The sequence below is a fragment of the Rana temporaria genome, chromosome 2, assembly GCF_905171775.1.
Source record: "Rana temporaria chromosome 2, aRanTem1.1, whole genome shotgun sequence".
Classification (NCBI taxonomy): Eukaryota; Metazoa; Chordata; class Amphibia; order Anura; family Ranidae; genus Rana; species Rana temporaria.
Genome location: NC_053490.1, coordinates 332,515,500 through 332,540,280, shown reverse-complemented (window position 1 = coordinate 332,540,280; position 24,781 = coordinate 332,515,500). Strand labels below are relative to the sequence as shown.

At 39.3% G+C, this 24,781-nt stretch overlaps 1 protein-coding gene across 1 annotated transcript in view; it reads left to right on the top strand.

The window, feature by feature from the left end:
• DDX20 (DEAD-box helicase 20) overlaps positions 1-23,602 on the top strand; it is a 53,794-nt gene extending 30,192 nt beyond the window's left edge. Inside the window, exons 9-12 of the mRNA XM_040337492.1 lie at positions 2,951-3,033; positions 4,251-4,356; positions 7,549-7,650; positions 16,692-23,602. Of these exons, the coding sequence (XP_040193426.1) occupies positions 2,951-3,033; positions 4,251-4,356; positions 7,549-7,650; positions 16,692-17,848 (1,448 nt within the window). The 3' untranslated portion in view covers positions 17,849-23,602. The remainder of the gene's footprint in view (positions 1-2,950; positions 3,034-4,250; positions 4,357-7,548; positions 7,651-16,691) is intronic.
• Positions 23,603-24,781: the final 1,179 nt, after the last annotated feature.

The following is a 24,781-nucleotide window of genomic DNA, read 5'->3' as shown; positions in this document are numbered from 1 at the left end:
TAAAGTATGTTTATAGTTTTGCTATCAAATCGCTTAAAATGTGAGCATAGCCATTCAATCAAAGCTGTATAATTTCAGTTATTCAATCTCAGGATATTTTTTTCGCCACATTTTGGATTACATTGAACTGCTCTTTTTTTTAGACTACTGAAATCTTGCACTACTCATCCTAATGAGGTCTAGGATAATCGCCTTAATGGACGCTGAAAACCAAAGTTGGGCTTACCAGTAACTAATTTTCTGGGCGTCTTCCAGGACAGTCTGTGAGACAGTCCCCTCTCCGGGACTGGAAACATGTTAGCCCAAATTTATTTAAAAGGTAGTCATCCAGGTCTTCCCTTCAGTATTAATAACTGCAGGAAGGCACTAGACGCAACACAAGGGCATAACAACACAACTAAACAATCGGAGAAATAAACCAGGGTGGGAAATCTGGCTGTCCTCAAAACCTCCCAGAAAATGTTATCGGTAAGCCTAACTCTGGTTTTCTCCACTCGTCTTTCAGCACAGCCTGTGAGACAAAGATCAAGAAGCTTGTCCCCCCCCCCCCCCCCCCCCGGGACCACTGCCGGGAGGGCCTTTTGTACAAACGCTTTACAGGCGTTTTAGCGCTAAAAATGGTGCTTGCAAAAGCGTCTGTCACACACTGCAAGCAGCATCTTTGGGGGGGGGTTTAGGAGCGGTGAATACACAGCTTCCAAAACACCCCTGCCATTAAAATCGGTGGCCAGCGCTGCCAAAGTGCTTCAGCAGGGGAGATTTTAACCCTTTTTTTGGCCGCTAGCGGGGGTTAAAAGTGCAGCTAAAACTAGCGGCGCTTTACTGCTAATGCGGCCGACGCTTCAGTGTGAAAGCTGCCTTGCTTGCCAGCAGGTCCATGTGATAATGCTTCATTAATGTGTAAATAGCTGGACCAGACAGCCTGAGACATGGAGCTCCCAAAGCAGGTTCCTGAACGTGCTTCCTTCCCATCCGGAGGCAACACTAGAACTGAAGGGGAGACCTGGAAGACTACCTTTTTTAAAGAGTTTGGGCAAACGTGTTTCCTTACCCCGGAGGGAGGAGCTCTCTCAGGCTGTCATGGAAGACAAGTGGAGAGAAATTGTTTTGATTGGGTAGAATTGCATATGTATAGGGTTGCTTTTCATTACATGGGCAATGCTGCTATATTTGTAACTCTGGGACAGGGTGTGAAGGCTGCCTGTACAGTTTCCTAGAGGGCACTTGACTTTTTCTGCAGACCTGTTTGCCTTGTCCTTGGAGCCATTTCCTGCCCTAAAGGGCCTACATAGTTTAAACAGTGGGGGTAAAGGATTTTCAAATGAAGGCTTTTGAGGAGGACTTGATACAGTGATGCCTGTCTGCATCTAATTTAAGTTGGCTCTTCCATTGTAGCCGCTTCAAAGATAGTTGACGCCTTTTGGGCATTCTCAAGTATTACAATCTGGAAATATTCCTGCTTGTTGAGGAGAAATTCAAAACACAATGTACACTTTTTAGGGTACTGTCTTTTTCCCAAAAGTGGAAGCGATGTGGGAATCCCGCCTAATCTAAAATGTGTAGTACTCGGTACTCACCAATACATTATTGGGGGGGGGGGGGGGGGGGGGGGGGTGTAATCAAAAAGTATATATACCAGCATGGAAAATACAAAAAAGGGGAAATTGACTGAATTCACTGAGCTTGTCCTGGATGGCTATGTAAGAATACACCAGGTATGCACTTACTCCCTCCAGTGGTGAAAACCAGGAAAGACATTCTACTCACAGAAAAGCATTGTCGGACTGAATCCGAACAGGCCAACCCTGCAGTCTGTAAGACCAGACTCTGAGGGCCAGATGGTTTGCCTGGTTCAATCCACAGAGAAGCTTACAGCCCACAGCTCTGTGTCCATGCCGCTTACAGAAAGCTTCTGGTGTGCTGGGCTATAAATCAGCCTCTTGGTGCTTTCCCATTAAGAAATTAAGGCTCTGTTTCCTGTGATTTTGTTCCAAGAAAATGATTTTACAGGTAAGCTGTATAAAAAAATCCTGTTATACCAACATGGAAAAAACAAAAAAGGGAAAAGATGTATACACACCCTTAACAGTTAACTACAAATTTATTGAATAGCTTAAAAGCAATACAAAACAAATTATGACCACAGAACCCCTGATTCCCTATATCTCCAAGGCCATCTCCTCAAACAGACAAGTTACTGCAAGAGAGCAATGAAATTTATCATAAATACCTCAAAGATAAGACCGATCATACTGTCTACTCACCCCCCCCCCCACGCCCCTGTTCATAAGACCCCCTAAATACCTGGTAATAACCCAAGCCACCTCAAAACCGGACTGTGTGTTCCCGTGAAATCACGGGCAATACTAACACACTGTCCGGGAATGGAAAAGAGCACTAGTGAATGGTCACAAGAACCGTCTGTCATGGAATACCTGTCAAAAAACAACAAATGGGTCAGGATGCTGAAATGGTAATATAGGTAGGGATCTGTCGCATATCTAATATTTGTAATATATAGCTGTCCATCGATGAAGACAGACACACCCTGCCAAACAGGTGTGTCTGTTCTACTGGTGTTTGTAATCCGAGTGTCTTTATCCTAAAAAGAATTATTCAAAAGACTGAAAGGATTTCAGATATGGAGAAAACAGCTCGGCCACACTATACTTTGTTAGTCCAATCTATATCAGTATTGATTAGCCACACTGTACTCTGTCAGGCTGGTATGTTCAGATATGCATTCGCCATCTATGGAGCAGTATCATAGGTCCATTAAAAAGCACTTTCCTTATGTAAAATAAGGTGAGCTTCAGCTGTTCTTTCATTCTAGTGCAATCATTATATGACTGTTAATTTTTAGCTGTATCATGCTACTTAATTTTTATTTTTTTTACAGATATCTGTGAAAGTCTGTGGTTAAATTAATATATATTTTTTTCTCTGGCAGGTAGTATGAACCAAAACCAAAGACTTGATGCAATGGCCAAACTTAAGCAGTATCACTGTCGTGTTCTGATTTCAACTGATCTTGTAAGTTATTAGTTTGACTGGTTTACAGACTCTTTTGTATTTGACTTGGGGGGGGGGGGGGGGGGGGAATAATTAGCATGCAGTTAAGGTAATTTGTAAAAGTGCTTTTTTTTTTTTAAATGTCTAACAGAGTGGCCACAAACCACCTCCTATTCTGGTACCCCAATCCCCCCTCTCGGGTCCTTCCCTCTGTCCAGTGCCTCCATGTCAAGCCGCTTCCCATGGGGGGCACTCATGTGTGCTTGCACCGAGTCCCGCTGCTGTGTCCATTGACCGGGGCTTGGCCCCACCCCCCGCTCTCTTGTCGCTGGCTTTATAGAAAAATAATCACTTTCAGAACTCCTATATAAGGTGAAGCAGACTTTTTATATCCCCCCCCCCCACCTAGAAACATATTGTTTTCCTATTCCTGTTGCCGGAGCAGGTTAGGACACATAAGGAAGACACTTCTTAATGAGAGAAAATGCAGCCCATGTTTTTTTTTTTTCCTCTTTGACATTTCATACTAGAGGCCTTTTGAAATAATGTGTTCATTACACTGCAAAATGTGCCATAAATAAGTTCCACATAGTTATATTTTGAGACTAAACTCTAGGCATGTTTCTAACTGTAGGGGGACTCACAAGGGGAGGAGACCGATGTGTGTTCCTCTGTACTGGGAACACACATCGGTCTCCTCACCTCTGACAGGAGGTGGATCTGTGTGTTTACACACACAGATCCACAATCGTGGATGCATGCGCACCGGCTCCTACATGGCCTGGAATAAAGGACGTAATATGACATCCACCCGGAGGGAGGAAGGATTCCTGCCGGCGTCATATTAATCTGTCTTCTGCTGTATGCCTTTTGTTCACTCTATTCACTATTTTATATATATTATTTTTTTTATTTTTGTTTTACCAATCTGAAGAACCGGCTTTCTTCCAACTCCAGATTTCTGATGATATGCTTTCCTTTTCCTTTTCATTATATCAGTTCAACTTTTAATTCTGTCAGTGAAAACTACAAACAATAAAAGCAAAAAAAAAAAAACATTTTCAGTGTGCATTGCATTTACATTATGACTTGGATATAGATGATTCTCAAAAGTAATTCAATAATAATAAAGACAGATTTTTCATAGTAAAAAATAGTTGTTTGCATTTCTGTATTAGCAGGTGTATATGATAGTTGCACATTTTAACTTTTTTTTTTTTTTTTTTTTTTTTTTTAAGACTTCACGTGGAATTGATGCAGAGAAGGTGAATTTGGTTGTAAACTTGGATGTGCCGCATGACTGGGAAACATACATGCATCGAATTGGCAGAGCTGGAAGATTTGGTACACTACATAGCGACAAGCCTGATTTTAAGACCTGACCATATTTGTTTAAACCTGACCATAATGACATAACTATATTGGACCTGACCATATCAATATGCTATATGCAGAGCAGGATGCATTCCAAGTACCTTTTTTTTAAACTTTTGCTCATCTGTCTCCTACCCCCCCCCCCCCCCGTGCCACATTTGACAGGGAGGGGGGGAATGGGTAGCTGTTTCTGACAGGTACTGTTCCCCACTACCGGAATACGGGCAGAGGCCTGGTCTCTCGTAAGTTTGATACATGGTTTATGTATGCAAATGTATCAAACAGGCCTTGTGATTTAATTTGATAAATAGGAGCATGTGTGTATGTATCTCTTTCTGAGATAATAAAATATATATTTTTATATATATATTCTCAATGTTGTATACAGTACTTCAGAGCAGTAGACGGGTGGACCATTTTGGTTATTAATGCATAAAGTTTGAAGTTCAAGTGATAGCTTTTCTTGGCTAACTTATGTTATTAAAGATGCAAGCTTTTGGGATAACCTAGAATCTTTTTATACATTGATCTCTGACAAAGGCATCCAAGTTATCTTGACAACTTGCATCTTTAATAACTTGTTTGCTAATATTTGTAGCATTTGGAAAATAGCTGCCAGTGCACATGGTAAACACAAGGCAGGAATAGCCCTTCCGTAAAACATGGCCACATAAAAGCACTGAATAAGGCCAAATGCCCGATGTGTGCCATAAACAAACATGAGTATGAATAGCAGTCTAGACAGGACATCTATATTCGATCAACAGAAGACAATGACCGTGCACAAAGTTTGGTATACACAGAAATGTTTGTAATGTGAATCAGTACTCCGCAGCCAGATAGAAGAAACCTGAGGGCCTCGGACATAAGAACAGTTGCAGATGAGGAATGGTGGTGAGAATGCCAAAGCTTGCAACACTGGAAAAATAATGCACCATCCTAGACAAACAAAGTACATACAAATGTGAAAATTGTCAGCGTCATGGACCATGATTGAAAGTAGGTAACGGGCTGTAAGGAGGAAGACCTTCTGGATCAGGAAAAAAAGATATGTAGTAAGTCATGCAGTGCTCATCTGGAAACCATAAAACTGAGATGCATCACACAGAAAATCAATCAAACATTGTCAAAAGCATTCATAGGTACCGGTAGTTCATAAAGTCCCTTAGGAGACAATGTTTGTATTTCATGGATTCTTTGGCTTTCCCTGTGTAACAGCTGATGAGCATATGACGACATGTGATCGCCTACCTGGACAATGGTAACAACTAGATTCCTAGGAGTCAGAGCCAGGTAGATGATTTTGGAATAGGTGGTGGCTCTGTATGAATCGGACGGTCTTTCCAGCTTTGTCCCCTCCGAAAACAAATGACCTACAAGAATAGACCACGTTCTTCAATATAGGACACTCTCCTGAGCAAATGGTTTGGTTTCTAGGAGGATGTTCTGCATACACAATAGGGATTCTCTAGCATTTGCCACCAGGACTGCAACTATTATCTTTAAAAATCAATTAGCTGTCCGATTTGTTTCAATTAATCTGCTAAAATCCTGAAAAATGTAGTGTAAAGTTTAAAAATAAGACAATGTGTTCTTGAATATCTATATGTAGTGGTAAATATAAATAACCATATGGTTAGGGAACAAAATATCGAATCCACTCTGATGCCGCGTTTACCCGATCGGAATTTTTCGACACCAAATGTTCGATGTGAGCTTTTTGTCAGATATTCTGATTGTGTGTATGCTCCATCGGACATTTTGTTGGAATTTCCGGCAACAAATGTTTGAGAGCTGGTTCTCAATTTTTCAACAAAAGTTCTTGTCGGAAATTCCGATGCACAAAAATCCGACGCATGCTTGGAATCATTGAACTTTTCTCAGTTCATCGTAGTGTTGTACGTGACCGCATTCTTGACGTTCAAAATTTTCGACAACATTTGTGTGACCGTGTGTATGCAACACAAGTTTAAGCCAACGTCTGAAAAAAAATCCACGGTTTTGTTGTCGGAATGTCCGATCATGTGTACGCGGCATAAGAATAACAGAAGAGTTATATTATTGGAGGTAGAATCTGGTACAGATCATCATTTTTATGTAAAGATTTTTTTTAAAGACAAAGACTGTTATTCAGACATTATTGTGATATAATATGCATGAGACTCATAGGCAGGTAGCTTGATGCAAGTGACCTGAGCCTGCTGGGCACAAATGTTATCATTTTTTTTTTTTTTTTTTAAGAATTTTTTTTCGATTTTTCTAATCATTTGTGGGGTCAAATCGACATTGGTTTTCAAGCACAGTTACAGGAAAATTCAAAGAAGCAGAATATAAATCTTTTCTCGATCAAACACATTTTTCGGATATTTTATGTGGTTTTCGTTTAGAAATGACATTCATTTTAAAACTGAATGTTAAAAGCAAGTGAAATTTTCTAACAACGTTCGTCTATTCATCAAACGTACAAAGAATTTTCTAAAATTTGTTCATGTATGTATCGATTTTTGGACGATAATATTTGAAGAGTGGTGGGGAAATATAAATAATTTTTATGTTAAGTATGTTATGTAAAGTAATACTAAAGGCTCAGACTTTTTCATGGATATAATTTTAGTTGACAACTATTTCTATAATCGATTATGTCGATTTGTTTCAAACCTTTTTGCCACTGTCGCTGTCTGTTGGTGAAGTCATTGTCTTGAGTAACCCAGTTTAGAAAACTGTGTTCCATCATTTTGTCAAGCTGTAGTTCAGCTGCTATGAGATTGGAGTTGTTCCTTTTTGTACCCTAAGCATCTGGAATTCTACAGGGGTGTGTGTGGGGGGGGGGTGCACTGCATGCATGGAGCATAGTGTTTTTGTCAGTTGACTTATGTTATAGCAATGGCTGCAAGATTATGTCAATCGATATGACTGTTCTATAAATATTAAGATCCAGTAAATCAATGTCGGTATCTGAAGCTGTAAGACTTTTTTTTTTTTGTTTTTCTTCTTTAGTAGACTATTATGATTTGTTTGGTGGGACTTTGGTTTTATTAGTCTGTTTGATTCATATCTGCTTCAAGACCAGCGAGTGCCTCCATACCGGTTCTGGATTTGTATGGTGCATAGTCTAACACACAGCACAACATGTTATGTATAATAGTTTGTCTGCTCTTCCAGGTACCTATGGTCTATCTATTTCTTACTGTTGTCGAGGAGAAGAAGAAAATCTAATGCTGTCTATAGCTCAAAAGTGCAATCTCCGCCTGCTTCCTCTTCCTGGTAAGTTTTTTTGCTGATTTCAGGGTTGATATATTAAAAAAAAATTCAATTTACAATAAGACAAGTTAGTACAAATTGCGCTGTTGCTTATTGCAGCTTCTCAGTTTTTTTTTTTTGTTTTGTTTAGGCTATATAATGTAATAACGTCATTGACTTCCTTCTGTGCGTAATTTTTTTTCTATCCCTACTTTTTTTGTATTACCTGTGTGTGTGTGTGTGTGTGTGTGTGTGTGTGTGTGTGTGTGTGTATATATATACTTGACATGAGTCTATCTATGATCAGTGTGGCTTAATTGCTGCAAAGAAAAACAGAAGACACGTAATTAAATGTGTATCTCTTGAGGACTCCCACTATGAAGTCTTGCCTCTGCTTTAGCCTGTAAAACGTAAACTTTACCATCACTGTATTAAATGTGGCCTTGACCTGGAAACTCAGTCTTCTAACCAGAGCACCCAAGACATGTAAAACGCTAGATATTGAACCTGCCATCTACCCAAATAAGCTGCTAACCAAGATATTTGGGTATGCCTACTGTTTAATCTATGATAATGTTGTTCTGCTGAAAAGCTACACATTGCATTCCTTTAGCTGAATGTGTTTGCTATAGCTCCAGTTTCTCCTGGACTGTCCTGTATCACAATGTCTACATTGTGCTGAAAAAAAGGTAGGTGAGTTGGCCTTTGACAGCCTTCTCCTGTCTGCCTTGAATTAGCTTGGCCTAAATGGCTTAACATTCAAGTTTTTTTTAGAATTGTACTTTTTATTTCCAGAAAGTATAACCCAACAGATTATAGTAAGATGAAGTAACTAAAAAGCCCTCCACTTAATTAGTGTGAAGTTTAATAAGGACTTCCTAATGCTGAATATGTCTCATTCTATCACAGATCCCACTTATAAGGGGATTGTTTATTTTGGGACAGTGGATGGAGCCATGCATACCATTCTTGGCCAGTTGTACAGTACATCCCGAACTGCTGGTTTAGAATACTCTACTGGCTTACATTACTGCACTCATGATGGCCTGAAACAATTAAATGCAGCTTGTAATGGTTCTACTACACAAGATTGTATCTGTTCCATTTCCTTTATTGTCCATTGAAGGACAGATAATTATTGTAATTTCTGGACATTTGAGTTATGCTGTTGCCTGGAATGTGACCCTCAGGCACTGAGCCGTGCCCAGCCTCTTGGTATACAAATACTGAGCAAGGCTAGCTGCCACAGTTTCACTGCTGTTTTCTTTTAGTCTCCATTTAAAAAGAAAATCTATAAAAAATCACTATCCTACAACATTAAAGTTTAAGGCTGAGGAATCTGAGTGCTGATACCATCGAAAATTGCGGAAGCACATTTAGTGGCTGCTGCTCCTTCTTCAAAGTTCTTTGTCAATCAATCATCCTCGGTTATCGCTCCACGGTCCACATTCATGGACTCGTTCACCTCCAGGCCATCTGCCACTCACTTCAGCATTAGCTATTGTGATTTCTGACTTTACAAGGCCTTGTCTCTGTTTCCGCTTGTTTGTCTGCAGCACAATGTAACATGTCTTTTAAATACACACACAGAGGACAGTCCTGCTGCAACAGGCGACCTCCGTCCATACTCTTAGCCTTGTTGGGGAAAATTCTACTACATTTTTTTATTTTTTTTTATCATTTTTTTGCACAATTAGTATAGCAGTCTTCTTGCAGAGGTTCAGTGTGCTTTGGTGCTATCATTGACGTTATCCAATTCTAACCATACTGGACCTCCACCTCTAAGTGAGGCCCCTACTGCCATTTCTAGATTCAAAGTCTTTACACCCCTTTCATGAGGAGCCGGTATTTCCGCAAGCTCCTTATGACTCAATGGAGGTCAGAACAGAGTTTTTGATAATCTGATTTAAGCCGTACGATCTACCCTGCAGTTTTGAGGATCAGCCTGCTTTCATGACTACAAAGAACTTCCCTGGAAACATGGTATTGTGGCTTGCGCTTGATTATGTGAGAGAGCTTTTTCTCTTTGGAAGGAACTTATTTATAAGTGGTCTGTACACACTGTAGATGTTCCAGTCATTTGCCTTAAACAATTCTACCCAACAATATAGACAAAAAACTTTTACCGCGCTAAAATATTAAAACATCTAAATAAAAGTGAGCTGCAACAAAAAATGTGATATACACAAAAATACATAGGAAAAAGATTATAGTTGCGCTAATAAGTGAGAATTGAAATTGATTCAATATTGACAAAACCAAGCAATAAAGTCCAAAGATTCAAAAGTCCTCAATTAGCTTGGAATTTTTATTGTGAAAAAACAATGCAGTGAAGCCAAAACTTAAGATGTGCGCTTACCAGAAGGCAAGCATAATATGCTTGCGGCTGAACCCCAGCCAGGGTCTTTACACTGGAACCGCCATCGACATCAGGGGTGAGGATCCTCCCAAAGAAAAAAGGCTCACAATAGTGATGTACCGTAATAAATTGAAAATTGACCATATAATAACACACTGGGAAAGAGAGAACCACCACCGATAGGGAGCACCATATAAATTGCACGCTTACCAGACAGATAAGCTTTAATGGCTTGCGGCTGAACCCCAGCCAGGGCCTTTAAACCGGAACTGTCCCCAACCTCACAGGCTCAGGGCTCACCATGAATGGTCTGATGAATAAGCTGTAGCTTTGAAATGCATTACCATTCCTTGCCACTGTGAATAATCACATTTCCTGTTCCTGTGAAGTCACGACCAGCTGCTTCTCGCTTCCTGGTTTTCAGCCTAATCTGGATGCCTGTAAGATCACACCAGTGTCCCAGGCTGCAAAGGGAAAACAGCACCCTAAATAGGACATTTATGAGACTCCAGGACTGACGAGGTTGGAGACAGTTCCGGTTTAAAGGCCCTGGCTGGGGTTCAGCCGCAAGCCATTAAAGCTTATCTGTCTGGTAAGCGTGCAATTTATATGGTGCTCCCTATCGGTGGTGGTTCTCTTTCCCAGTGTGTTGTTATATGGTCAATTTTCAATTTATTACGGTACATCACTATTGTGAGCCTTTTTTCTTTGGGATTTCTATACCATCTTTGCCAATTGGGAGGATCCTCACCCCTGATGTCGATGGCGGTTCCAGTGTAAAGACCCTGGCTGGGGTTCAGCCGCAAGCTTATTATGCTTGCCTTCTGGTAAGCGCACATCTTAAGTTTTTCACCGGTGGTGGTTACGTTTTGGCTTCACTGCATTGTTTTTTCACAATTAATATTCCAATTCTACCCAACAGATTGATGATGTTCTTACCTTTTAGGGATTTCTCTGATAGGATTGGATTTCCTGCTTAGTTCTCAGTTTGGATTATGTGCAATAACTGTCTGTCCCCTATTGGCAGTAACTAACATTTGTAAATCCATGTCACAATGGACCATATTTCTTAAAGGAGACCACGCCAACTTGAGTAGAGCCCTCTGTCTTAGAGTTCTTGGACCAAATGTCTGACTTGTGTCTTGGCACTATGTCTGTTCAGATGCGTAGGGAGCTTTGGCTTAATGCCTGGCACACTGAGGACGTGTTTAAGGAACATTTGATTGAAATGTTCATGGGAAAGGTTCCCATGATTATTTGCAATTGTGAACTAAGATGGAAGGAGTTGGTCGTGTACTTTTCCCTAAGAATTGTCCTTTGACTTGAAAATTGTCAATCCTGGGCATCTCCAACAAGGGCTGTCGCCCCGCAATCCGGTGATTTGCTGCACAGATCCTACATCTGATGTGTGACAGCCAGTAAGGACGAGTTGTTGTTGTTGTTGTGTTTTTTTTTTTTTTTTTTTTTTTTTTTTTTATGCATGCACCATCTGTTCCAGTTTTTTTTAATGGAATTCTTTTGTGTGTGTTGGGTAAATACATTACTGCACTGTGGCTGTCTTGCATCCCTCTTTTTGTTTGGACATTTGTTTCCGGATGCCCAATCTGGAAAGTGACAACGGAGCTCATAAACATTTACAGGTTAGCACACGGAAACACTTGTGGGATTTTTTATGATCTTTTTGCCATATGTATGATATTGTTGAGTACGATTAATTTTATTTATTTTATTTCAACAAATTATTTTGCTTATGATTTTTGGGTTCTGGTGGAGTGTGTGTGTGTGCGCGTATATATGTGTGTGTGTGTATGTGTGTGTGTGTGTGTATATATATATATATATATATATATATATATATATAATGTGCATAAGAGGATTTGTGGTTTGAGCTTGTCATTTGAGTGCCTAAGGCGTTTTTTTTTTTGTATATTTTTTGTCGGTTTGGATTAGGCATCTTTTATAGCTGCTGGTAGAAATTTGTCTTTGAGAATGAAATCTAATTCGCTCCCACACTACTTTACACAGTGGTGTGCTTTTCCGTCAAAGTTGGCTGCACTTCTTGTGGTGCTAGACCTTGTTCAAACCCTGTCTCTCTCTTTTTAGGGATTTTGTGACTTGCATCAGTTCCTACTGCTTCTTTTCCTTTTTGAGAGCCTAAGTCTCCAGTGTACTCCTGGTAATTTTTGCACCCTACACACACAGCACTGACTCTTGTGTCCACCCCAGTGCTTTTTTGCATTATGAAATGTTCAGACGTTCTTTACTAGACTAGACTCGTACAGTTCCTAGTAAATCAACTTCAATAACATCTGTTCTTGAAACAAAATGGGGGACCGGGGAGTAGAGAGGTAGCGGCTGCTAGTACCGCAAACTCATACCAACTATCACCCAGACAAAAAGTTATGAATGGACTTTCTCGTACTGATAACACAAATCAATGTGGTAAAAAATTAATTTATTGTACAGCTTAAAAAATAGATCTAGGACAATCAACCTCATTGGAGATACAGTAATGGAATTAACAACGGAGAACCGTAGCGTATCTAGGAGTATGGGGTAGAGTCCTAGGAAGACCTTTGAGGTCTTCCTAGGACTCTACCTCATACTCCTAGATATAATAAATGAATTTTTTACCACATTGATTTGTGTTATCAGTCCTGAAAAAGTCCATTCATACCTTTTTGTCTGGGTGATGGTTGGTGTGAGTTTGCGGTACTAGCAGCCGCTACCTCTCCACTCCCCGATCCCCCATTTTGTTTCTAAATCAATTCTGGATGATGGTACATTTTATTATTTTCTAAAAAATTATATCTGAGGCTATATTAAAAATTTATGAACATCTGTTCTTCTTGAGTATAGCATCCTTTTTTCATGTTTACTTCAGCATCTTGATTTGTTGGGGAACTCCAACACATGCCTGATTAAAGGGGTCCTGCGTGGCTCGGAAATTTCACTTTTTTATTTTTTGATACTACAGTCGAGACAATTCTAATCTTTTGGGCTCTATACACCACCACAATAGATTTGAAATGAAACAAATAAGATGTGCTTTAACTGCAGACTTTCAGCTTTAATTTGAGGGTATTTACATCCAAATCGGGTGAAGGTTGTAGGAATTGCAACAGTTTGTATATGTGCCTCACACTTTTTAAGGGACCAAATATAATGGGACAGATTAACAATCATAAATCAAACTTTCACTTTTTAATACTTGGTTGCAAATCCTTTGCAGTCAGTTACAGCCTAAAGTCTGGAATGCATAGACATCACCAGACGCTTGGTTTTATCCCTGGTGATGCTCTGCCCAGGCCTCTACTGCAACTGTCTTCAGTACCTGCTTGTTCTTGGGGCATTTTCCCTTCAGTTTTGTCTTCAGCAAGTGAAATTCATGCTCAATCAGATTCAGGTCAGGTGATTGACTTGGCCATTGCATAACATTTCACTTCTTTCCCTTAAAATCTTTCAGTATGCTTTGGGTCATTGTCCATCTGCACTGTGAAGCGCTGTCCAATGAGTTCTGAATCATTTGACTAAATATGAGCAGATAATAATATTGCCCGAAACACTTCAGAATTCATCCTGCTGCTTTTGACAGCAGTCACATCATCAATAAATACAAGAGAACCAGTTCCATTGGCAGCCATACATGCCCACGCCGTGACACTACCACTACCATGCTTCACTGATGAGGTGGTATGCTTTGGATCATGAGCAGTTCCTTTCCTTCCACATACTCTTCTCTTCCCATCACTCTGGTATAAGTTGATCTTGGTATCATTTGTCCGTAGGATGTTGTTCCAGCAACAGATTCCAAACGCAAATGGCACACTTGAAATGAACTCTGGACCTTTTATCTGCTCCTTGTAAATGGGATAATGAGTGAATAATGCACACCGGGCCATGGAACAGCTAAGCAGCCAATTTTCCCATTACTTTTGGTTCCTTAAAAAAGTGTGAGGCACATATACAAACTGTTGTCATTCCTACACCGTTCACCTGATCTGGATGTAAATACCCTCAAATTAAAGCTGAAAGTCTGCAGTTAAAGGACATCTTATTTGTTTCATTTCAAATCCATTGTGGTGGTGTATAGAGCCAAAAATATTAGAATTGTGTTGATGTCCCAATATTTATGGACCTGACAGTTTTGGTCCCAATGTTGGAGATCCTGGTGTGCTGGTGACACTTACTTCTCATGATTGCAGTCGATTCCACCCATTAGTAATTTCAGCACCCAATCTAAGATACAGTAGTTTCTGCAGGAACGTGTGCGTTGGGAGTATTGCATTGGAGCTCCATTTCATGTAGTCCTCCCCCTTCTCATGCTGTCACTTAGTACTTATCAATTTTATTCCTAAGTTTAGAGATATGGGAGGAACACAGCCGTTTCCTTTTTTTTTGGCCCAAAGATTTCTGCTATTTGTTTCTGCTTGGGAATTGTGCCTTTTTTCTTTTCTTTTTTTTTGCACCCTGGGGAAATTTTCCTAATGGATATTTCCACTTAGGAGTCTGGTTCAACAGATCGGGCCTTTTCCCATGTTTTCAGGGGCTCTCTGTTGGTCAGTCTATTATTCAGACCTATACTGGACTTATAAATTGCGCCTGCAACTGAATTTTGTCTTCATTGTTAACATTGTTACACTGTTGTGTGTGTGTGTGTGTGACATTTGTGCCCACACTGTTAACTTCCTAGATTTTTGTATGATGTTCCTCACTTTACAGTGTTGGTCCTGCCTGATATTTCTTCCTTGTAAGAAAGTATCCATCTTAAGTCTTGTGCTTCCTGGAAGGCAAATGGGCCACTCTGCTACCTGACTACCATCCAGAAGGTGATTGGTAAATGCTTGCTCTTACCCCCTTAAAGAAAATGACAATCCGATATGACAGTATGCCAGCGTGCAAACCTACTGAAGATGGCAATTTAACCAAATATCTAAGGATTACTGCATTCCCATGCCCTAGTCCCCCCCCCCTCCCCAACAGAAGGAAAATACTTTATGCAAGTACCAAATTTTATTTAGTGATTTGTGATGGGAGTAGCATGTAGATTCCTTCTATACAAAAAAATGTACTTCTGCAATTCAGGTTTTTATTTAAACACGTTTTCTTTCCTAGTACATTTTGTGTAGCTTCAGTCTTTTACACATGTAACAATTCTTGGTGTTGATAAAAGGGCTACAGTTGAAAAAAAAAAAGAAAAGTGAAAAATGGGTGCGTTATCCTTTTCAGAGCATATATAACAGGGACTAATAAAATCAATTTTGAATGTTGAACCATATATCAGATTAAATTTTTTTTTTTAAATGTGTGATGAATAATAAACCATATACTGTATCAAATAATTATTTGGGGGAAAATATGAATAAACCGTGCTCCATTATGAACCGTTTTAAATAATGTGATATGAGAAAATCCACTTCAATCACGTGACACTTCAGTGCTCCCACACCACCAAGTCCACAGGCTTCTTCCCAAAAAGCATATGTGGTTGTATATATCACAGCTTCATATGTACCGTTTCAAGGAAAGCTTTCAATGTTCCACAATTCCAGCTTCAATTGGAGGCTTGTGAGGACTTTGTGGCTATATATATATATATATATATATATATATATATATATATATATATATATATATATATATATATATATATATATATATATATATATATATATATATATATATATATATATATATATATATATATATATATATATATATATATATATATATATATATATATATATATATATATATATATATATATATATATATATATATATATATATATATATATATATATATAATTTTAGATGGTTTTAACGGGTCAAATTTTAATAAAGTTATCTCCACATTTTTATTTGATAATTTATTGAGTGAAGGAGTGTTTGTTGACTGCAGTCTTTTCAGCGTTATGGTGGACAGTACTTGCTATATTCTGTCCTCTTACAAAGTCTCCTTGTGATGGGAAAAGCATAGCAGTGATGTCTTGGCCTGCTGGATCGAGTGCAGCAATATTTTCATCCCGGTCTCTTATGCCTTTTTTGTGAGTACCCGGTTTTTATCAATAAGCTTTTGATTTTTTTTTTTTTTTCAAATTATTTTTTGGTGGTATTACATGATGTGGCTTTGAAAATTTTTTTTTTCCCTTCTACATGTTTGTTTAATTGAGGCTGGATTTTCGGACCAGAGAGTGCTTTCCTTGGAACAGTACAGATGCAATGTGCTAGAACACCACATATGCTGAGCACCTCTCAATAATCAGAGATATTCTGTGCACTAGGTGATGTGGGAACACTAAAGTGTTGTGACTGAAGTGGATTTTCTCAAATGACTAGTTTAGAATGTACTAGTCGTGGTCACACTGGACTGATTTATAAATGATCATGGTTCATTGTTTCTCACACATTTTTTTTTAATCCATTTGACATCTAGTTCAATATTTACTATTAATAGTCATTATTGTATGTGCTCTTAAATGGATAGTGCACCTATTTTTCACGTATTCTTTATCTTGTATTCAGATGTTTTGAGTGCTGCGGTTTCTGAACTTTTACACTAAGCGCAAAGTTTATTTAATTTTTATACATTTAAAAATACTTGGCTTAGGGGCTTACCTTAATTTCTCCAGTGTAAAATAAATTATTTTGCTATACTTAGGCTATACTTAATTTCACTTAAGTGTAACATAAATCTTCTTGTGCAGATCCAATTCCTGATGGATTGATGGAGGAGGCCTGTGACTGGGATATTGAAGTGACTCCAGTGAAGGTTACATCTGATCATTTAACTGCATGTAAAAGTACACCTTCAGAAGCCAAAGAAGATGATGTGGTAAAAATGAATCTTGATAGAAATCCTTATCCCAAACACTCCATTGTCAAAGCCGTTTCAAAAGCTGTTCAGCGTAAGCCTAAAAAGGCGGTCAAAAAGAAGAATACAGAAGGAGCCAGTTCAGAGGGACTGCCAAATCTAGAGACTTCTAGTTTACCTAAGAAACCAAAAGATACCAGAAAGTCTACAGAAATGGTGGAGAATGTGGGAATTGACAACAAAGTTCAGGACAACCTTGAAAGTTCATTACCTAAAATCCCAAGCTTATCATCATTTAAGCGTCCTGTGGTTTGCACATCGTCCTTTGCTGAACTTGTTGAAGACTATGAGCAGTTTATTAAAGAAGGACTTGAAAAACACGTCGAAGTCATACGTGTGTACAAAGGTAGTGGAAGTCTTATAAACACTCAAACAGATGAAACCCTTGAAAAAGAAAGTAATGTGGTGGTGCAATCAGACACTGCTAGTATCTCTGAAATACATGACTGTAGTATGAATTCAGATGAGAAGATTGAAAGTAGTTCATCCAGTTCTTTATCAGAGAGTGATAGTGAAGAATCTACTTTTTCACAAGGGAATTTGAGGTCTATGGAACTTTCAAGTTCTTGCCCAGACCTCTTCATTGAAAGGACAGATGAAGCTGATGTTGACAAATTAAATGTAAAAGGTTTGAACGTGCCACTAGAGAAGGTACAGCAGTCAAGCTTAGTCAAAGCTTCTGTTGAGGAGCCTGTTTTCAGTAATGTAATAAAGCCTAGAAAACGGGGCAAAAAAGTAACGCATATTTCGAGAAGAGAGCTTTGCCAGGAAATTCGAGATGATATGTACCAGCTGGACTATAGAAATCCATCTGGGTTTCCATATGGCAAGATGAGCTATGCTGACTATTGGCGATCCTATTATCAAGCATGGCAAACGTACCACTCTGCGATTTCTAGTTCTTATTACAGGAAATTGTATAAATGCTCCAACTGGATGTCAGCATATCACATGCAATCTGTCTACCTTCATGAAATGCTAAAGCCATAATTACTCTTGTTGCCAAATTAAACATACCATTTTTTATATTGGACACTTTTTTTTTTCTTGTTACAGTTCAACAGTTAATATTTTGTACACAGAATATGTATATATTGTTGTGTGTTACTCCTATATATATTTTTGCTGAATAAATTATCTTGTCTGTTCACATGTGCATGATTAGGCTCATAGTTAAATGTATTTAAAGGTTATAGTTGGGAAACTTGGGTCTGCTTTACAAGATATTCAGCATCAAATATATATGCATTATATAGCAATGAAACTCTGTTGTCCCATGCTTTCAAAACGCCCTAAAATGCAGGTTATGTACAGTCAAACATCTCAGCCTGGTAGTTTCAAAGTCCTCTTGGGTACGAGGCAGCAGTTTGTCACTAAGAAACCATCCTTATCCTCGGTTGTATTTTTATTTATTTTTTCTTACACATGTGCTAAACATGCATGTATAATCTCTGAACTTTATCACCACCTACAGTACATTTCATATAATTTTTCTTCAACAGTAGAGCTCTAAGGCTTTCTGCCATGATCATAACGTCTTGTTCACTATCCATTTGTCTTTCAAAACAAGTTACATTTACAGGTCATCAGTCATATGGATTCTATGGGTTTCTTAGGAGAGTATTCTGTTCTAAAAGTTAGTTTAAACATTTATCATAACGATTGCTTACTGTAACATCTTCTAGTTTTTTCTATTTAGCCAGTCCTTGGATCTGGCATTGCTTTAAAGTCTGAGGTGTGAGATCACCAATATGTAGAAAAACTTTGATAAAGTCACTCTTGCTTTCTAACTACACTTTCACTTTGAGCCTAGTTTGACTCTTAATCCTATGGACAGAAAATAAATGGGTTTTAGTAAAGTGATGATGGAGTTTATTTATTTATTTTATGTTTTTTTTTTTTTTAGCTCATCTTAAGCATTAAAAAAATGTTTACTCCTAAAATCACGTTTCTTTCTTTTCCATTGGGGGACATGGAAAATATTTTACATCTTGTGTGATACTGCCACCTTCAGGAGGATCTGACCCAGTATATCTCTTACCAGCATGCCTCTTTTCTTCAGCTCTTCCAATACCAATTGATATGTAGAGGAATGTTGGTGCTCCTAGCCTGCATGAAAATCCCTCTGGAACTCCAGGTGCCAACCAAAGGGAGCTCAACCATGTTCCATGAATTTAAGAGATGGGCCCTTTCACACTGATGTGTGTTTTCTGTGCTTTTACCTTGCAAGAAAAATGCAACAAAAAAAAACATATTTCCCTTTTTTAAATCCCATGGAATTCTTCACACCAATAAGCTGCTGCTGTGGTGCGTCTTTGGTGTGCTTTTCAAAAGTTTAACAAAAACGCATCTCCCTACTGAAATTAATAGAAAAGGCATCAAAACACACTGAGTCGCCGCATGTCAAAGTTTTACAGGCGCATGCTGGGAGCCAGGCAACCAGAAAATGCATCAAAAACAAATGCATTTTTACCGCTTTTTCTTTTCAAGGGAGCAGTGCGAGTGAAAGTTCCTACAAACTAAGTGGTACACCAATGGCATCATATCACATCCAGCTTCTTTAAACCCACACATAAACACTGCAGCCTTGCCTAGAACCACCCCTCTCTAAAACTTCACCCAATTTGGGCTTGATCCATAGGCACCACATTAGAGCCATCATGCCCTCATGTTCCTTTGCCCTTTTGGCTGAGGTTTTCACTACAGTCATGCAGGACTTTGACCCTCTTTTTTTTTTTTGGTTGACCACAGAGGCTATAAGCATGCACCCATGCCCATGTCTACAAGTTCTGTATCTGGTCAGCCCATGGTCTTAGCAACTTCTGAGCCATTGACCACAGACCCTGTCTGATTGTAAGCCATCAGCCGTTGCAGTGTTTGATTCTGTCATTGGTAGATGAGCTTATCCTGGAGGAATCCATATTCTATTCCTTTCAAAATGAAGCAGACCATTCTGTCTCTTTTTGATGTGATACTCGCCATTCTGAAACTAGAGCATCAGACTGTTTGTTCCACCCGTGCTGCTTCCAGTCTTGGTTTTTTTAGGGCCCCCAAGGCTGCATAGACTGTTCATTGTACATGATGTTCCAACTCTTCTCTACAGAGATTGGGATCATCCTAACAAGCTATTTTCTCCTCCCAAATGCCTAATAACCGTGTATTCATTTGGTGTGGACTTTGTGCAAAAGTGGCATATCCTCTACCATCTCGATGGAGGATAAAGTATATTATTCTCACTGGCAGTTCTCTCGCATACAGAATGTGTGGAATCGTATGTCTATGGTTTTAAACTTTGTGACGGTTTGCTGGAGGCTTCCTACCTTATCACCTGCATGGGTCTTATGTCCGTTCACATATGTAAGACACTAGACTGCAGAACACGGTCTCCTTGGATCTACTCTCCATGCCATTATCAAGGATGCTACTGGTGGCAAGAGCACACATATTCCTCAGAAAAAAAAAACTTAAGGAGCATACTCCAAATACTTTTCTCAAATCTGGTAAGAAATGTCCCTTTTCATTTCTCCACTTCTGTGCATGCTGTCAAGACCCCCTAACTCTAGGGCTCAGTCTGCCAAATGCAGACAAGTCATCTTCCACATGAAGGTATGCCATTATCTTATAATGTGGGTGGGTGGGGGTGTGCTTGTTAACATTTGTGGACATTTGGAAAACTTGCATATCGGATGATTAGGTGCAGGAGGTGGTATTCCAGGGGTACACACTTCACCCTTTGCCCCCCCCCCCTCAAATTCTTATTTCCCAAATTATCCTGTCTGTATAGATTAACAGATCTCCATCTGGCCCTCTTAGGGCTTCTTGACGAAAGCCCAGACTGTGGCAGAATAGTTTTAAGGATTCTACTTCAACCTGTTTACCAGTTTCCCGCCTGTCTTGGGTCTCAAAGCTCTGAATGTCTTAATTTGAGTTGGGAACTTCCACATAGAATCCACCTAGTCTGTTAATGCCTCCCTTCATCAGTGGGTTTCTGACCTTTTTTTATGAACAATAAGGTTGGGTATCTGCATCTTCCCATTATATCAACCTTCTTTTGTATTTCTTCTTTTTTTTTTGTAGGGTCCCTTTTACCAAATAATTACCCTGACCTTCGAATCTATCTGGGTCTAATTTTGGACACAGCTCAGGCGCCAGGGTCTTTCTTATGCAAGGGAAATTTCAGATTCTCTAATATATATGAGCTCTGCACTTTATCTGACTTTTCTCTCTTGTATTAGTCTTGGGCCTCCTTTCAGAGCGTTCCCATTTTCCCAGCTTTTTTCCAGATCTCTTCAGTGCAACTTATTTTTTTTATCATGGAAGAGGTCAATCGGGTTCCTGGACAGACCGATTAATTTGGCACATTCAGCTAGGTTGTCTCTGGCTTAGTGACCCTGGAATTGAGGAAGTTCTTATTTCTGTCTTTTGGGCGATGCTTACGATTGACACCAACCTGACAAGCTGGGGAAGAACCCTGTATACCATGTCAGTGCAGGGGACTTTGTTGTTGAGGGAGTTTCATCTCTAGAACAAAATCCTGGAACTAAGGGAAACTTGGAGGTCCCTCTACCCTCCCTGCTGAGGGTAATTTGATCAAGATTTTGTTGGACAACGCCACAGTGGGAGCCAGAAGTCTTGCGGTGGCAAGAGAGGTAGCTCCTATCCTGTCCTGGGCAGGACTTCACATTGCAGCCTTGTCCATTGTGTACATACCAGGTGTGAACATTTGGCAGACAGGCTTTCTCAGCTTGCACTGTCTGGACTGGAAGGGAGGAGTGGTCCCTGCCCCTGTAGGTCTCCAAAACCTTTGTCATAGAACGAATGTCGGCCTCCTGACCTTCAAGATTAATGACAACCTGTAAAAGCTTCAAAATGCAGGTATGCTTTAGCAGAAGCAGTGGATACTCCAAGGGATTAGTACACCCTGAAAGTTCTTCTAACTCCTTATTTGTAGAATCAAGATGGAGGGCATTTGGTAGACCTCATTGCTCTGGAATTGCCCAGGTGGCTGAGGTATGCCTGCCTTGCAAAACTTCTGTCACACACTGTTCTCCACCAGATTTTCAAGTCTCAAGGTCCGATTTATGTTTCTGCTTCAGTTTTGTCTCTGAATCAGTGATTTCTATGGTATTACAAGCTAGGCAGTCTATTTTCTGCAAGATCTATCATCTGGCATGAAAGGCACACTTCACTTGGTGTGAGTCTTGGGGCTTCCACCCTAGACGTTTCTCTGTAGGACCAATCTGCTCCTACCACTGGCTTCACTACTCGATTCAGATTTTGTACAGGGAGTATCCCATGTAACTCCCACAGTTTGTACCCCTGTGACCCCATGGGATTTAAATCCTGGTTCTCTGAGCTTTAGAAATGGCTATTTGAACCTGTTATTTCTCACTTACCTACATGGTGCTGTTTTCTGTTGTCCTCACATCTGCAAGGCAAAGGCCTGTACTGGTGATCCTATCCTGTGAGGAACCTTTTCTATTTTTCATAGGCACATGGTGGTGTTTGAGGACAAGGACATCCTTTCTTGCCTAGGGTAGCTATTCAATACCTATGTCCAGCTCCAGTTCACCAAAAGAAAATCTACCCTCCATTGTGTGGTTTGGTCTTTTTAAGGTCTCTCAGCCACTGATTCTTTCTTCTTTGTTTTCTTGGATGTCCACTTTAAGGATGAACCAGCTTTCCACTTCTCTAGGTGGCTCAGACCATCAACCAGATCATCGCCCAGGCTTATGGTCTTAAGGACTGTGTTCCATAATGTCTTGTCAATGTGCTAAATATGAGTTCTTGGACTTTTTGTCATCTAAGCAACTGTTTTCCACGTTTTCAAGGCTGCCAACTGATTTTCTGTTAACACGTTCAATCAGGTTGATTTTGCGGCATCATCTAATACCCACTTGGGTCCTTGAGGTAGCTCTTTGAACTACAGGCAGACCCTAGTTCTCGGTTTTCTTGGGTCTGTTGGCATTGTGTTTGCTGTGTTACCCACTCAGTTGGATTGCTTATGGATGTCCTGAAGGTGAAAGACCTCAATGCTCCATTAAGAAAAATGTTCAGTTTACCGTAAAATCCTTTTCTTTTAGTCTATTGAGGAACACAAGCCCAATCTCCCTGTTTTTTACGATCATTCTCTTGATACTTCTTTACTACAAAACTGAGGCATGCTGTTAGATTATTCTGAGCTGGCCTACAGACTTTGTGTGCCAAGCTACCTCCTAGTTTGCAGTATGAACCAAAGGTGAAATAATTAGTTTTCTCCAATAGACTTCAAAAATTGCTTTGCAAAATCCTGTTTTATGAAACCATGCCTTTTATCCACATGAGTTGTGGAATAGATTTGTACCCCTTCAAATATTTTGTGTGTGGGTTTTTTTTTTTTTTATATTGTGTTTTGATTTATCTAGTTTAAAAAAAAATCCAACATTCCCTTAGCTCATTAATGACAGTGCTGATTCATTGCACAGACTTTGTAGAAAGTGAGGAGAATATCAACAAGTAAGAAATGGATTACTGTTAAAAAGATTATATATATATATATATATATATATATATATATATATATATATATATAATGGCAATTTTGTCTGATTTTTAATACATGAATTAAGGTGCCTTCATTCTGTGAGCTACACAACCATGACTTAAATAGAAGTTGATTGTTTAAAAGTGTCACTTTCTGTGATTTAGGTATAATAAATAAGTCTTGTTCTACCCATGGAATAAACAATTGGATATGCAAGTGAACAAGTGTTTTTTGTGGGTTTTTGTTTAATGTCAAATTTATATATTTTTACAGTGACTTTGAGAGAAGTATTTGTGAGAAAAAAAAGAAATGCCTAATAAAATGAAAAATACTTTCCTCATATTTATTTTTTTATATGAAAAGACTGCTTCTTTTAAGGGCATTTACTAAAACGGGAGCAGACAAAATCTGAACAAGCTGATTGGTTACTATGCACATCTGCTCTAAGTTCTGTAGTAAATCCTCCCATGGGTCTACTTTTGAAGATATTTTCAGTCACGTCCAGGCCTGTTTACCTCTCCCATTGAGGGAACAATCAAAATAAACCTGGCAGATTCTCACACTGACTAAATTGCCCATCTGCAGATCATTGGCATAGGTGATATGCCCTATAAAGAAACAAAGTTCCTAGGACATATGCTTCTCTTCCACTGCCCTCACTCCCTGGTTGATGTTGCCAGATAATTGTTCCGTATTTTACTGTGTAAACTTAAGCTTGGGATCACTGTTTCAAAGCTTCATTTATAAATACAATGTAACCAAATTCATGTTACTATTGATTTGCATATGACATCAATTCACCACTTGCCTTTCCGCCCACCGTAATTTTACAGCAGGCAGGTGGCACAGCTAGGCACAATCGCATACATGGAAAAGTGGGTGGTCTATTGCGCTACTGCGAGTGTTGAAATGTGAACCAAGTGGATGAATGATGTATAATAAATGGAAATCAATTATTAAATGCGTGAAAATAAAGTAAGTACTAAAGCTGCTGTATCTCCAGGTGCACAAAACCAATACCATAGAAATATAAAAATAATGATAAGCGTTAAAGTATAGGTGTATTGCACATAATGGCTGAATAGCCAACACACTGTGACCTATAGTGAAAATTTGGCTAGGGGAGCCCAAAACGAAAAGGTTACTGTCCCACTGCAAACAATAAACACTGTGTATAGAGTCTATGAATGGAATGGCAAATGGATAATCTTGAGGAGCAGATCAAATGGATGGATCATCTAGACAAGGTGTTTGAATCCAATAACTTATCTCCTATTGCCCTTACCTTCAACCAATGGTATGTGCGCATAGGGCAAATGATTCCTCCTTCTGTTGGATCAGCGCCGCCACTCCTGGATGAATTCCAATGATGTCCTGGAGCGTTGACGGTCCTGGGATCC